This window comes from Muscardinus avellanarius (genome assembly GCF_963383645.1).
Source record: "Muscardinus avellanarius genome assembly, chromosome: 18".
NCBI classification, from domain to species: domain Eukaryota; kingdom Metazoa; phylum Chordata; class Mammalia; order Rodentia; family Gliridae; genus Muscardinus; species Muscardinus avellanarius.
In genome coordinates, this window is record NC_137804.1 from 45,548,500 (window position 1) to 45,562,968 (window position 14,469).

Below are 14,469 nucleotides of genomic sequence, written 5' to 3' on the forward strand. Positions count from 1 at the left end.
ATTGTGAAACAACCTTGCTAAATTGCTGAGACTGGCCGCAAACCTGCAATCCTCTTGTTTCAGCCTCTTAAGTACGGGGTTTACAGGCATGGGCCACCACACCTGGTGAGACCATTTCAAAATAAAAATTAAAATAGGGCTGAGGGCTTAGAGGTAGAACACCTCTGGGTTCAATCCCCAGTGTCAAAAGTAAAATAAGACAATAGGTGCTTGAAGAACATTTCTTTCTTTCTTCCTTCCTTCCTTTCTTTCTTTCTGTGGTGCTGGGGATTGAATCTGAGTTTTACTTCTGAGCTACACCCCCAGCACAATTTTTCATTCTTTACTTTGAAACAGGGTCTCACTAGGTTGCAGAGGGCCTAAGTAGCTGGGGCTGGCTGTGAACCTGTGATCCTCCTGGCTCAGCCTCCCAAGTCCTGGGATTCAGGCGCGCACCACCACACCAGCTGAAGAACATTTCTTGAATGAACAAACGTTTGAAAAAAATCTTTAGTTTTCTTTAATAGAAAAATATTATATGCAGTGAAAAACTAGGAAAAGGCGGAATATAAAATACAGAAAATAGAGCTGAGCACCTCTCTGAGCTGTGGACTGAGAACCTGCTCAGGCTGGCAGGCCCACGCAGTGGACCGGGGCTGCCCAGGCCCTGGGGCTTGGCCATCGCAGGCTCATCCTGTCCCTGGGGACGCTCTGCAGAGCCCTGGAGCAGCCCTGCGGCTGGGGCTGGCCGGACAGCAAGGCTGCTGGACAACCGCGAGGTAGGGGTCCCCACCTTGGATTCCAGAGGCCTCTGCGCCGGGCAGGCGGGTCACATCCACCAGTCCATGGTCTCCTTGGGGCAGGCCCTGACGATGACCGTGCAGTGGGGCAGCCCCGCGCTTAAGACCCGCTCGGCCTCCCGCCCCTCCCAGCCCAGCCCCCGCAGCTCCAGCACCCGGAGCCGGGGCATGGTGAGGCAGGTGGCCACAATCTGGGCGGGCGTGGGCATCTCGGGGGTGACCAGGGGACCCTGCAGGCACAGGCTCTCCAGCGCCGGCATGCGCTCCAGGGCGACCAGGCCCGCGGCCGACAGGCCGCCCACGGTCAGCCGGACCTGGTGCACGCCACGGAGGTGGAGGCCCACGGCGCGCAGGGTGCTGTCGGCGGACAGGGTGCAGCCCAGCACCTCGAGCCGGCGCAGGTGGCCGAGCTCCTGCAGGCTGGACGCCAGCCCGGTCTCCGTGACGCGATAGGTGCCGCCCAGCACCAGTGCGCGCAGGCCGGGGAAGCGGGACAGGCCCCGCAGGTGCTCGTCGCGGAAGGCGGGCACGCGGTCCAGCACCAGGCTCCGCAGGCAGGGCAGCGCGCCCGCGCCCGGCTCGCGCAGGAACCAGGCCATGGACACCTCGCAGCTGTGCAGCTCCAGGGTGGTGAGCGTGCGCGGCAGGCTGCTGAGCGGCACCTGGCTCAGGTCGGCCACGTGCAGGCACAGGCGCTGCAGGTTGGGGCACTTGTGGCCCAGCGCCCGCAGCAGCGCGGGGGACAGCTGCGGGGCCTGGGAGCCCGAGAAGAGGTAGCCGCCCATCCGCAGGGACTGCAGCCGCGACCCCATGTAGCGGCGCAGGAGGTGCCACAGGACCTTGGGCCGCATCTGCAAGAGCGGGGAGGGCGACGTGAGAGGTACCCCCGGGCGCTCTGGCTGGGGTCCCCATCCTGTGTGGCCTCTCCCCCAGGAGCACAGGGGCCAGCCCGACTGCCAGGGCTCTGAGCAAACCGGGGGTGGGGGTGGGGGTGGAGGTAATCCAGCCAGATCTGGCTTTAGCAACAGAAGTATGGGGGTTGAGCCTGTAGTGATCGCTCGTAAGAACTGTATTCATTGCCAGGAAGTGCCCAGCGTGGCAGCGCACGCTTGTCATCCCAGGACTTGGGAGGCTGAGATGGGAGGATCCGGTTCAGGGCAGCCTCAGCAACTTAATGAGGCCCTGTTTCAAAATAAAACATAAAGCAAGGTAGGGCGTGGTGCCACACACTTGTAATCCCGGTTCTCCGGAGGCTGAGATAGGACCATCACGGGATTAAAGACGGCTGGAGGTGTGACTTGGAGGTAGAAAGCCCCTGGTCCAATCCCCAGAACCAAAGAGACAAAAAGCAAAGAGAGGAAAGGAGGAGCAGAGGATGGACAGGTGCTAAGAGCAAGTCCGTTCAATCCTAGCCACGAGCGCCTCAGGGTGCTCTCCTTCCAATTTGCATGGACGGTCAAAACTTTTTTTTTTTTTTTTTGCTGTATTGGAGATGGAACCCAGGGGCCTTCTACCTCTGACCTAAACCCTCAGCCCTATGTTTTATTCTTTATTTGGAAACAGGGTCTCACTGAGTTGCGGAGGGCCTCACTAAGTAGCTGAGGCTGGCCACAAACTGGATTCTCCTGTCTCAGCCTCCCGAATGCTGGGATGACAGCTGTGTGCCACCATGCCTGGCTTGTTTGAAAATTTTTATAATAATCTGGAAAATGTAATTGGTTTTTTCTTGTTTTCTTTGGGGGGGGGGTGTGGTACAGGGGATGGGACCCAGGGGCTTTCTACCTCCTGGCTACACTCCCAGACCTACTTTTATATTTTATTTGGAAACAGGGTCTCACTAAGTTGCTGAGAGCCTCACTCAGTAGCTGAGGCTGGTTTCGAACCCGTGCGATCCTCCTGTCTCCGCCTCCCAAGCTCGGGGATTACAAGGGTGCGCCACCACGCCCGGCAATGTAATCCATTTTTAAACTTGATCTCAGGGTTGGGGGTGCAGCTCAGTGGGAGATCACTTGACTTGCACGATCTAGGTGGCTTCAGTCCCCACCTAGCACTGCAGAACACAACCCCAGGTATGTATGGTGGTGTGTGTACGTAGTCCCGGGGGCGCAGGAGGCTGCCGCAGAAGGATTGCAAGTTCAAAGCCGTGCAACCTAGTTCCAAAAATAAAAAGTAACAAGGGCTGGGGATGGCGCTCAGTGGTAAAGCATTTACCTAGTATGCTTCAAGGCCTTCGGTTCCACTCCCCACAAAGAAAAAAAGGAAGGAAGGATGGATGGATGGAAGGAAGGAAGGTAGGTTGGTTGGTTAAATCTAGGGGGTAAAGACATGGTTGTCTGTGATATGATCCTTTGTATATTTCTATATATTTCAATATTTTGTAATAAATCCAAGAAAAATAAGATCTGAAAGGGAGAAAGTGGAATCGAGTGACTCTCCTCGGAATATTAATAGGGGAAATTATTGGACTTGGTGAAATTATTCCTCTGCTGAAATCAGTAATACTAGCTGGGTGTGGTGGCGCACGCTGTAATCCCAGGACTTGGGGGGCTGAGGCAGGAGGATCATGGTTCTAGGCCAGCCTCAGGTACTTAGTGAGTTCCTCCCCAACTTAGTGAGACCCTGTTTCAAAATAAAGAATAAAAAGCCGGGCGTAGTGGCACTTGCTTGTAATCCCCGCGCTTGGGAGGCTAACACAGGAGGATCGCGCAGGTTCGAAGCCAGCCTCAGCTGGCTTAAGAGACCCTGTTTCCAAATAAAATATAAAATGGGTCTGGGAGTGTAGCCCGAAGGTAGAAGGCCTCTGGGTTCCATCCCCAGTACCACAAAAGAAAGGAAGGGAGGGAGGGAGGGAAAAAAATTGGGCCAGGAGTGTGGCCTGGAGGTTCAATGCCCCTGGGTTCAGTCCCCAGTTACACACACACACACACACACACACACACACACACACACACACGAAATAAATACGCTGCTGGGCTCGGGGGCACACACATAATCCAGCACTTGGGAGACTGAGACATGAGGATGGCCAATTACAGGCCAGCCCCACGACTTACTGAGAACTTAGCTCAGGAAAAAAAAAGAGCCGGGAGTGGTGGCGCAGGCTTGATCCTTGTACTTGGGAGGCTGAGTCAGGAGGATCGCGCAGGTTGGAAGCCAGCCTCAGCTACTTAGTGAGGCTCTCAGCAACTCAGTGAGACCCTGTTTACAAATAAAGTGTAAAAGAGGTCTGGGAGTACAGCCCGGAAGTAGAAAAGCCCCTGGGTTCCACCAGTACCACCCCCCAAAAAAAGAAAAGAAAGGCCTGGGGGGTGTAGTTCGGTGCAGAGCGCTCCTGGGTCGGCCCCAGCACCCCACACGCATCACTGGTATTGGTGTTGGCCACGCTGTCGTTGGCCAGCACTGTGGCTGAGCCGCTTCCTGCCGCCGTGGTGGTGCCGGACTGGCCAGGGCCTCGCCCTGCTCGGCAAGCCGCCGCCACGGAGCCGGGCCCAGGCCCGCAGGCACTGACCTTGACCCCACTTCTAGGATGGAGGACTGCGGCCCCGAGGCTTCAGAGAAGCAGTGGGACGGCCGGGGGTTGCTCCGGCTCAAGCCCAGGCCCCCACGGCAATCCCCCGGCCCGCGCCCGCAGACGGCCCCGGGTCCGGCCGCGCACCGTGTACAGCGTCAGGTCGACGTGCCGCCACAGCCACCGGTCGTCCACCAGCCTCTTCCAGCGGTGACAGACCCTGGGGGAGGGGCCGCGTTAGGACGACCCCGGCCGCGCCCCCGCCCGCCGCCCGGCCCCGAGGCCCACCTGGAGGTGCGGATCCGGTCCCGGACCGGCAGGTACGAGAAGATCTCCAGCAGCACCGAGTCCGGCAGGTCAGCCGGGGTCGCCATGATCCCGCCGCCACGCACTTCCGCTTCCGGACGCGTCGACTCGGGCCCCGACCCTGGGGGTCAAGAGGAGCCGGCCCGGAGAGCCCTGTCCTCCCGCGGGGCCTCGCCTGGCCTGCCGGAGCCGGTCATGCCGGGAGCTGGCCGCGCTCGGAGCGAGGACCCAGCCTGGAGGGCGCCGCGGGGCGGGGCGGGCCGCGGGGCGGGGCTGGAGGGGCGTGGCCAGCCGTGGGCGGGCTGACGGGGCGGGGACGGGGCTGATTGGGGCGGGGCGGGTCGTGGGCGGGGCGAGCCGCGGGGACGGGGCTGATTGGGGCGGGGCGAGCCGTGGGCGGGGCGAGCCGCGGGGACGGGGCTGATTGGGGCGGGGCGGGCCGTGGGCGGGGCGAGCCGCGGGGACGGGGCTGGTTGGGGCGGGGCGGGCCGTGGGCGGGGCGAGCCGCGGGGACGGGGCTGATTGGGGCGGGGCGGGCCGTGGGCGGGGCGAGCCGCGGGGACGGGGCTGATTGGGGCACGGCGAGTCGTGGGCGGGGCGAGCCGCGGGGACGGGGCTGATTGGGGCGGGGCGAGCCGTGGGCGGGCTGACGAGCCGGCAGGTGAGGGGCGGAGCTTAAGGGGCGTGGCTGTATGTCACGGGCGGGGCGAGCCTTGGGAGCAGGGCCCGGGGTCAGCACGAAGCTTGAAAGGCCGAGCGGGAGCGCCTCGGGGGCGGAGCGAGCCCGGCCAAACACAAAGCTCGGAAGGCGGGGTGGGCGGGGCGGGCCTCCGGGGTAGGACCCAAATAAGAACAAGGCTTTGAAGGCGGGGGGCGGGGCGAGCCGCGGGGACGGGGCTGATTGGGGCACGGCGGGTCGTGGGCGGGGCGAGCCTCGGGGCGGGGCGAGGGAAAGCTTGGGGGGCGGGGCGGCTGTGACGGATTGAGGCCGCCTGCTGCTAGCGGAGAACAAGGCAGCGATAACTTGCTTTTTCACTTAGCTTTGTGTATGTGGTTTGGGGGACTGAGCCCAGGGCCATTCTACCTTCGAGCTAAATTCTGTCCTTCTTTCCTTTTTTTTTTTCTTGGCGGTACTGGGGGTGGAACCCAGAGGCTTTCTACCTCCGGGCTACACTCCCAGACCTATTTTCTATTTTATTTGGAAACAGGGTCTCACTAAGCTGCTGAGAGCCTCACTAAGCAGCTGAGGCTGGCTCCGAACCTGCGCGATCCTCCTGTCTCAGCCTCGCAGGCGCGGGGATGACAAGCCTGCGCCCCCACGCCCGGCCTTCTTTCCTTTTTTAAACAGGGTCTTGCTAAATTGCTGAGTCTCCTTAAGTTGCTGAGGCTGGCCTCAAACCTGTGATTCTAGGCCGGGCGTGGTGGCACACGCTTGTAATCCCAGTACTTGGGAGACTGAGACCGGAGGGTCGCAGGTTCGAAGCCAGACTCGACAACCTTACGAGGCCCTTTGCATCTTAGTGAGACCCTGTTTCCAAATAAGAAATTTAAAAAATCAGGCTTGGAGGTTTAGCTCAGAGGTAAGAATGCCTCTGGGTTCAATCCCTAGTGACACACACACACTGTGATTCTCCTACAGCTGCTTGCTAAATGTTAGGATTACAGGTGTGCACCACCAAGCGCAACTTAATGTTATTGGTGCCTAAGCTTGAAGATAAGTTTGTATAAGAGGCATAGCTCAAAGCCAGGCATGGTGGCTGATGGGATTGAACCTGTATTGATGGTTAGTAGGAGCTGCATTCATGGCTGATAAGAACAAGCTTTCATTACTTAGGCAAAACAATCAAATCCTTTCCTCTGCCTCTAAGCTGCCAGCCAAGAGCTGCAGCCAATATTGACCTCGGTCGGCTAAAAGTTGGCTGTGAGCCCAGCTAAACATGGAATGTTAAACACTAAATTCTCACAGTAGTTTAAAGTTAAGAGAACCTATATTAATTGCCAAATACACAAAAGTTATAGCCCAAAGCCTCCGTACTTTAAAGATAAGTTTTCAGCATAACAAATAACTTCTAGCAGACAGAGCTAGAAAAAGGCTAAAATTCCCCAAGGACACAGGTGGATGGTACAGGCCTTCTTCAAAGAGGGGATACACCATGTAACTCCTGGCCTTGTTAGCCAAGTAACACATCTCGGTCATAAATCTAACAAGAAAGGCTTGTACCTCAGAGATAACTGGTGGGCCTGCGCCTGCACTGGGTGAGGGGTGGGGTAAAAAGACTACTGGCCGAGCAGGATGGGAGGAAGGAGATAATGAATCCTTATAAAAACTGCTTTGCAGCCGGGGCGTGGTGGCGCACGCTTGTAATCCCTGCGCTTGGTTGGCTGGGACAGGAGGATCACACGGGTTCGAAGCCAGCCTCAGCTACTTAGTGAGGCTCTCAGCAACTTAGTGAGACCCTGTTTCCAAATAAAGTATAAAAATAGGTCTGGGAGTATAGCCTGGAAGTAGAGAGCCCTGGGTTCCACCCCCAGTACCACCAAAAACAAAAAAAAAAAACCACAACTGCTTGTGTTCAAAAACTTCAGTGCCTTAGTTTCGAGGCACCCCGCTGCGTCCTCACTGATACAGTGCTCTGATGGTCTGTCCCTTCTCTCTACCTTTGTAATAGCTTGCAGCAGTATAGTTCTGGCTATTTTTTCTAAACTAGCTAAGAATAAGAACCCATGTCTACATCTCAAACTGTTACAGTGGCCACGCCTGTAATCCTAGTACTTGGGAGGCTGACACAGGAGGATTGCGGGTTCGTGGCCAGCCTCAGCAACTTAGTGAGGCTCTCAGCAATTTAGCGAGAAACTGTTTCCAAATAAGAAATAAGGAAGGGCTGGGGTATAGTTAGGAGGTCAAATGCCCCTGGCTTCAATCCCAGTACCACACATAAAATTAGAAAAATTATTTTAAAAGCTGCATATCAGGTGTGATGGTGCGGGCTTGTAATCCCAGCCTTTGGGAGGCTGAGACAGGAGGATCCCAGTTTGTGGCTGTCCTCAGCTACTTAGTGAAGCCCTTTGCAACTCAGTGAGACCTTGTTTTAAAATAAAGAGTAAAAAATAGGGCTGGGAGTGTAGCTCGGAAGTAGAATGTCCCTGAGTTCCATCCCCAGTACCACAAAATAAATAAATAAGTAAATAAACAAATAGCACATGTAGCAGGGCACGGCGGTGCACGCTTGTAATGCCAGTACTTGGGTGGGTGAGATAGGAGGATCGCGAGTTTGCCAATAGCTTCAGCTACTTAGTGAGGCCCTCCGCAACTCAGTGAGGCCATATTTTAAAATAGAGAATGAAAATGTGGCTGGAGGTGTAGCTGGGAAGAATGCCCCTGGGTTCAATCCCCAGCAACACACACACACACACACACACACACACACACACACACACACACACACACTCAAAGTAACAATTCCTAAAAGTAGTTAAAATTTGTCCAAACATTCACATATTGAGAGGCCTTCAGGTTTCTTCCAGATTTGATGCTACCACAAACAGTATTAGAGCTAGGAATTCTTTTTTATATATTTATCTACAAACGTGTATGTATATTATATATATATGCATGTGTAGATAGTCTTTGTAGGGGGGGGGGTTACTAAGGATTAAACCCAGGGGTGTTCTACGCCCCCAGCCCTATTTTATTATTCTATTTCGAAACAGGGTCTTACTAAGTTGCAGAGGGCCGCCTGGCTGAGTGGCTGGGGCCGGCCGGAGCCCTCGATCCCCCCAAGTTCTGGGGGTGCAGCCCGCACCCCCGCGCCCGGCCTGAGCTGGTGCACCGCCCGGGTCCAGGCCAGGATCCGCAGCCGCTGTGTGCACGGCGGAGACGCGATGGCCGAGGGAGGGAGGAGCTGAAGGTGGGGAGCCCCGCACGCAGGCGCGGCCGACAGGGTGTCTGCGGGGCTGGACCCCCCGCCCGGCCCCGCAGCTGCGGAAAGAGGCTTCCTCGGGCTCAGGAACGGGAGGGCCTCCCTGCCGCCCGACCCTCGGGGGTCTCCATCCGCCACCGGGTCTCAAACGACCGCCCCCGCCCAGCCTCGGAACCCGGAAGCCTCGAGCGCGAGCCGCGCCCCGGAACCCTGCGGAAGCGGAGCCGGCGGGGACTGGTACGAGGGGCGGACGCTTCCGGCCGCTCACTTCCGCTTCCGGTCCCGGGCGTCTATTTGGGCCGGGGTTCGGCGCCGGGGCGCAGAGCTGTGGCGTTGGCTGGTTCGAGGCGGCTCGCGGTGAGGGCGGCGGCGGGGCGGTCCCGAGTGGGGGCCGCGGCCGGGGCGGGCGGAGGGGAAGGGGAGGCGGCCGCCGGGGCCCCGGGAGCCTCGGCCTGGGGCGCGGGGGCTCGCGGGCCTGGAGCTGGGGCGGGGGACTGTGCCTAGGGGCCGGGGGCCGCGGAGGCGCTGAGCCGCGGTCCCCGCCGCCTCTCTCCGTGCAGCTCCCGCCAGGATGATCGAGGTGGTGTGCAACGACCGCCTGGGGAAGAAAGTCCGCGTGAAGTGCAAGTATCCACCGACGGGGGCTCGCGCTGAGTGGCAGGCTGCTTTCATTTCATTTTATTATCATTATTATTATTTTATTATTATATTATTATTGGTGGTGGTCCCCGGGGTCTCGCGCTGAGTGGCAGGCTGCTTTCATTATTATTATTATTATTATTATTATTATTATTATTTTATTATATTATTGTTGTTATTATTAGCAATTATTATTTGCTATCATTATTATTATTATTATTATTATTATTATTATTATTATTTGCAGTACTGGGGATGGAGCCCAGGGGCATTCGACCTCCGAGCTGCACCCCCAGCCCTATTTTTTATTCTTTATTTTGAAACAGGGTCTCACTGAGTTGCAAAGGCCTAAGTAGCTGAGGCTGGCCGCGAACTTTGATCCTCCTGTCTCTGCCTCCCGAATGCTGGGATTACAAGCGTGCGTCACCACGCCCGGTTCATTCTTTATTTTGAAACAGGGCCTCACTGAGTTGCAGAGGGCCTCACTAAGTAGCTGAGGCTGGCCGCGAACTTTGATCTTCCTGTCTCAGCTTCCCCCCAATGCTGGGATGACGTGTGTGTGTGTGTGTGTGTGTGTGTGTGTGTGTGTGTGTGTGTGTCCACACCCAGCATGCAGGGCGTTTTAAGTTAAACCCGGGAGAGGGGGCGGATGGCATCCTGAGAGAGTGTAACACGAGTCCCCAGTGGCATCGCCCTCTTTCTACCCCCTTCCTATTTGCCTTAACCACTCTGCACCCAGCACCGATGACACCATCGGGGACCTTAAGAAACTGATCGCGGCCCAAACTGGCACCCGTTGGAACAAGATTGTTCTTAAGAAGTGGTGAGTGCGTGGCAGGGCGGCGGGCTGGAGAGGACGTGGGCTGGGGGAGCGCTGGGCTCAGCCCGGGCAGGGGGAGCCGCTTCCTGGGGCTTCTCATCAAGAAGTCTATATTGTTGGTAGGCTGAGACCAGACGATCGCGTTCCTGGGCAGCCTCAGCTCCTTAGCCAGGCCCTTCGCAACTCTGAGACCCTGTTTCAAAATAAAGAAAAAAAAATAGGGCTGGGGGTATAGCTTGGAGGTAGAATGCCCCTGGGCTCCATCCCCAGTACCACAAAAGAAAAAAAAAAAAAAAGAATAAAAAATAGGGCTGGGGGTGTAGCTCAGAGGTAGAATGCTCCTGGGTTCCCTCCCTAGTACTGCAATAAAATAAAATGTCTCTATCTCCATAGGTACACAATCTTTAAGGACCACGTGTCTCTGGGGGACTGTATCCTTTGTGTGACTTCTTGAAGAAGTTTACATACTCAGTCCTGGTTCATAAAATCGGGGCTTTATACTGAAGCTGGTATGAAGCCGAGCACATAAAGTATTAACTTAGAATGTGGCCCTGGGTAAGTAAGCTCTGAGAAATGGGAGCCGTGTAATTATTTTGTCGGGGAGGCGGGTGATTGGACTGGCTAATGGGGTCATTAGACTTGGCTTACAGGGCCTTTGATGCTTCGGGTTAAAAAAAAATTATTTTTTTGTGTGTGCTGGAGAGTAAACCCATGGGCATTCTATCCCTGAGAACACTACCAGCCCTATTTTATCTTATTTTACTTTATTTTTGTGTTTGTGTGGCACTGGGGATTGAACCCAGGGGGCATTTTACATCTGAGCTGCACTCCCAGCCCTATTTTGTTTTATTTTTATTATTTTATTTATTTATTATTCTTTGGTGGTCTGTCGTGCAGCATAGGAATTTAAAAAACAAGTTTGGATTCTTTCCAAATCAAAGGCCCGGTCCAGAACAGCTTCCTTAGTCCGGGTGCATCCTCAGGCCACGGGGGCCTGGCTGTGTGGTGCGCGGTGGGGCCGGGCCCTCAGTGAGGAGTCCTTGACCCCACGCCTCAGATGAGATCCACGACGGCATGAACCTGGAGCTTTACTACCAGTAGAGAAGTCCTCGCCCGCCCTCCCCCCCTCCCACGATATGGAGGCTTGTCTGAAATCACATTAATAAAGACGTAGATGCCGCCTTGTTGTCTTTTCTCGAGCGCTGCTCACGAGCGGCGGGGTGGTCCCTGCGGGGCTCAGGATCGACCGCGTCAGTCAGCGGAGTAGACAGGCGGGCTGGGCGCCCAGCTCCAGCTTGCTGTGGGTCTCGGAAGGCCTGGACACCCTGGGAGGACAGTCACCCTAATAGGCCGTGGGACCCCTGAGTAGGAACGGTTGCCATAGTAGTTAGAAATACAGGCTCTGATGCTGGGTGCGCTGACTTGTCATCCCAGCATTTGGGAAGCTGAGACGGGAGGATCGCGGTTCGCAGGCAGCCTCAGCTACTCAGACCCTGTTTCAAAATAAAAATAAAATCAGGCTGGGGATGTAGCTCAGAGGTAGAGTGCCCCTGGGTTCAATCCTCAGTCGAACCAAAAAAAAGGATAGAAAATACAGGCTCTGAATTCAGTTAGAAGGTGGGATGGCAGCGCCAGCCCAGCGGCTCCGGGACGGCGGCCTGATTGCGATCCCAGGCGTGGTCCTTTAAGAGGTCACAAGGGCTTGTTCTCAGGAGCGGATTAGCTCCTGCAGGGATCATGGGTTCTTGAGTGTGCGCGCGGCACTGGACATCCAACCCGGGGGCGTTTTGCCTCCAAGCTACACCTCCAGCCCGATTTTATTTTTATTTGGAAACAGTCTCACTAGGTTGATAAGAGACTCACTCCTTGCAGAGAGTGTCCGCAAACCTATGGCCTTTTTTTTCTCGGCCTCCCAAGTACTGAGATACAAGCGTGCGCCAACCATGCCCATTGCCTTATTTTTATTTATTTGGAAACAAGGTCTTGCTATGTTGATGAGTCTCACTACTTGATGAGGCTGTCCTCTAACCTGTGATCCTCCTGTCCCAGCCTCCCAAGAACTGAGATTACAGGCATGCATCACCATATCTAGCTTTATTTATTTTATTTCTATGGTACTAGGGATTAAGCCCAGGGGCATTCTCCCTCTGAGCTACACCCCCAGCCTTATTTTTTAAATTTTTATTTTGAAACAGGGTCTTGCTAGGTTAATAAGAGTCTCACTATTTTGTTGAGGCTGTCCTCGAGCCTGTGGTCCTCTTTTCCCAGCCTCCCAATTACTGGGATTACAAGCATGCGTCACCATGCCCGGCTTTAATTTTTTTGCTATTATTTTTGTGTGTGTGTGGTACTGGAGGTGGAACCCAGAGGGACATTCTACCTTCAAGCTGCACCCCCAGCTCTATTTTTTATTCTGTGTGTGTGTGTGTGTGTGTGTGTTACTGGGGGTGGAACCCAGAGGCTCTTCTACCCCTGGGCTACACTCCCAGACCTATTTTATATTTTATCTGGAAACAGAGTCTCACTAAGTTGCTGAGAGCCTCCCTAAGTAGCTGAGGCTGGCTTCGAACCTGTGCGATCCTCCTGTCTCGGCCTCCCAAGCGCGGGGATTACAAGCGTGCGCCACCACGCCCGTCTTATTTTTTATTCTTTATTTTGAAACAGGGTCTCACTAAATAGCTGGGACTGGCTGCAAACTGCATTCCTCCTGTTTCAGGTCAAATACTGGGATTACAAGTGTGTGTCACCATGCCTGCCTGCCTTATTTTTTATTTTGAAACCAGGTCTCACTAGGTTGCTGAGGCTGGTCTTGAACCTGCAATCTTCCCAAGTATTGGAATTACAGGTGTAGGCCGCCATGCCCGGTGGAACCGTTACTCTATAAATTACCAGCCTCTGGTATTTAGTTACAACAACAGGAAACAGGCTGAGTCAGCCTGCCTCTCCCTGTCTAAGGTGACCTGTGTGTACTTCGCTGAGATGAAGAATAAATGAGATGCCTGATCAGCCAGGTTCCTGGCACTTCTTTAAAGACAAAAATGAGATCAGAGCGGACAGAGGGAGGCAGAGTGACAGGCTAGAAAACCCCAGCCTGGGTTTGGATTTCGACCCATCATAGCAATGGGATGCAGGGAAGTCAGATTCTTTGATCCTCAGGTGTCTTCTCTAAAAAGGAGAAAGAGTGTGCATGCCTGCAATCCCAGCCACAAGTTTGAGACCAGCCTGGGCAACATAGCGAGACCCTGTCTCAAGGATCACGGTTTGCAGACAGCCTCGGTTTGCAGACAGCCTCGGCTAATTAGTGAGGCCCTGTGCAATTCAGTGAGACCCACCCTTTTTTTTTTTTTTTGGTGTGTGTGGGTGGTACCGGGGATAGAAGCCAGGGGTATTCTACCTCCTAGCAATACCCCCAGCCCTATTTTTCATTATTTATTTTGATTTTGTATGTATTTTTGATATTTTTTTCAATTGTTTTTTTATGGGGCCAAGGATCGAACCCAGAGCTTTGCGCCTGCTAGGCAAGCGCTCTGCCACTGGGCCAAATCCCCAGCCCCTCATTATTTATCTTGAAACAAGGTCTCGCTGAATTGCACAGGGCCTCATTAGGTTACTGAGGCTGTCTGTGAACTGCGATCCTCCCGTCTCAGCCTCCCAAATGCTGAGATTACAAGCGTGCGCCACCACGCCTGGCTTGAGACCCTGTTCTCAAAGAATAAAAAATAGGGCTGGGGCTGGGTGCGGTGGCGCACACTTGTAATCCCCGCGCTTGGGGGGCGGAGACAGGAGGTTTGTGCTGGTTCGAAGCCAGCCTCCCTGGCTTAAGAGACCCTGTTTCTAAATAAAAATATAAAAATACATCTGGGAGTGTAGCCCGGAGGTAGAAGGGTTTCCAGGAACCCCAGTACCACAAAAAAAAAAAAAAAATAGGGCTGGGATGTCGCTCTGAGGTAGAATGCTCCTGGGTTCCAACCCTAGTACTGAAGAAAAAGAAGGAGAAGGAGGCTGCAGTGTGCAGGTCTCTCTGCTTCTCAGTGGGCTGCTCTGGAGCAGGGAGCCCGACACACAGCAGTATTATCTCCCGTCTCTCCCTCCAGGAATGAATTTTCAGGAGGCCAAATGCTCGATATCTCATTAATTCCCGGACACAGATCCTGGTATTCCTAGTATTGACCTTGGCCCTGTCTTCATGACAAAACCTGGGCTACTGCTCTGTCCCTCCCAAGAGCCACCACACCGCCTGGCCCCTAGGACTTCCTGAGGTGTGAGAAATGTCTCCTGGAACTCTTTTTTTTTTTTTTTTTTTTTTTGTGGTGGTGGTACTGGGATCCCTGGAAACCCTTCTACCTCTTTTTTATATTTTTATTTGGAAACAGGGTCTCTTAAGCCAGCGAGGCTGGCTTCGAACCTGCACGGTCCTCCTGTCTCCGCCTCCCAAGCGCGGGGATGACAGGGGATTACAGGCGTGCCCACCACGCCCGGCTCCTGGAACTCTTGACC

At 54.9% G+C, this 14,469-nt stretch overlaps 2 protein-coding genes across 5 annotated transcripts; one reads left to right on the forward strand and one right to left on the reverse strand.

Annotated features, from left to right (window-relative positions):
• Nucleotides 1-808: 808 nt before the first annotated feature.
• FBXL12 (F-box and leucine rich repeat protein 12) lies at nucleotides 809-4,683 on the reverse strand (the record flags this gene model as incomplete). Of its 4 annotated transcripts, none has more annotated exons than XM_080715126.1 (3): nucleotides 809-1,630; nucleotides 4,435-4,507; nucleotides 4,576-4,664. In XM_080715126.1, 3 exons carry the CDS (start codon nucleotides 4,659-4,661, stop codon nucleotides 809-811), a joined length of 981 nt encoding a protein of 326 aa, XP_080571252.1. The 4 variants fall into 4 exon arrangements, with proteins under 4 accessions (XP_080571252.1, XP_080571251.1, XP_080571253.1 ...); XM_080715125.1 differs by having other exon boundaries at nucleotides 4,348-4,507; XM_080715127.1 differs by lacking the exon at nucleotides 4,435-4,507 and having other exon boundaries at nucleotides 4,576-4,683.
• A 4,401-nt stretch (nucleotides 4,684-9,084) lies between these two features.
• On the forward strand, nucleotides 9,085-11,125 carry UBL5 (ubiquitin like 5; the record flags this gene model as incomplete). Its single annotated transcript, XM_080715154.1, has 4 exons — nucleotides 9,085-9,140; nucleotides 9,892-9,975; nucleotides 10,366-10,403; nucleotides 11,030-11,125. 4 exons carry the CDS (start codon nucleotides 9,085-9,087, stop codon nucleotides 11,071-11,073), a joined length of 222 nt encoding a protein of 73 aa, XP_080571280.1. The 3' UTR covers nucleotides 11,074-11,125.
• Between the last annotated feature and the right edge of the window lie 3,344 nt (nucleotides 11,126-14,469).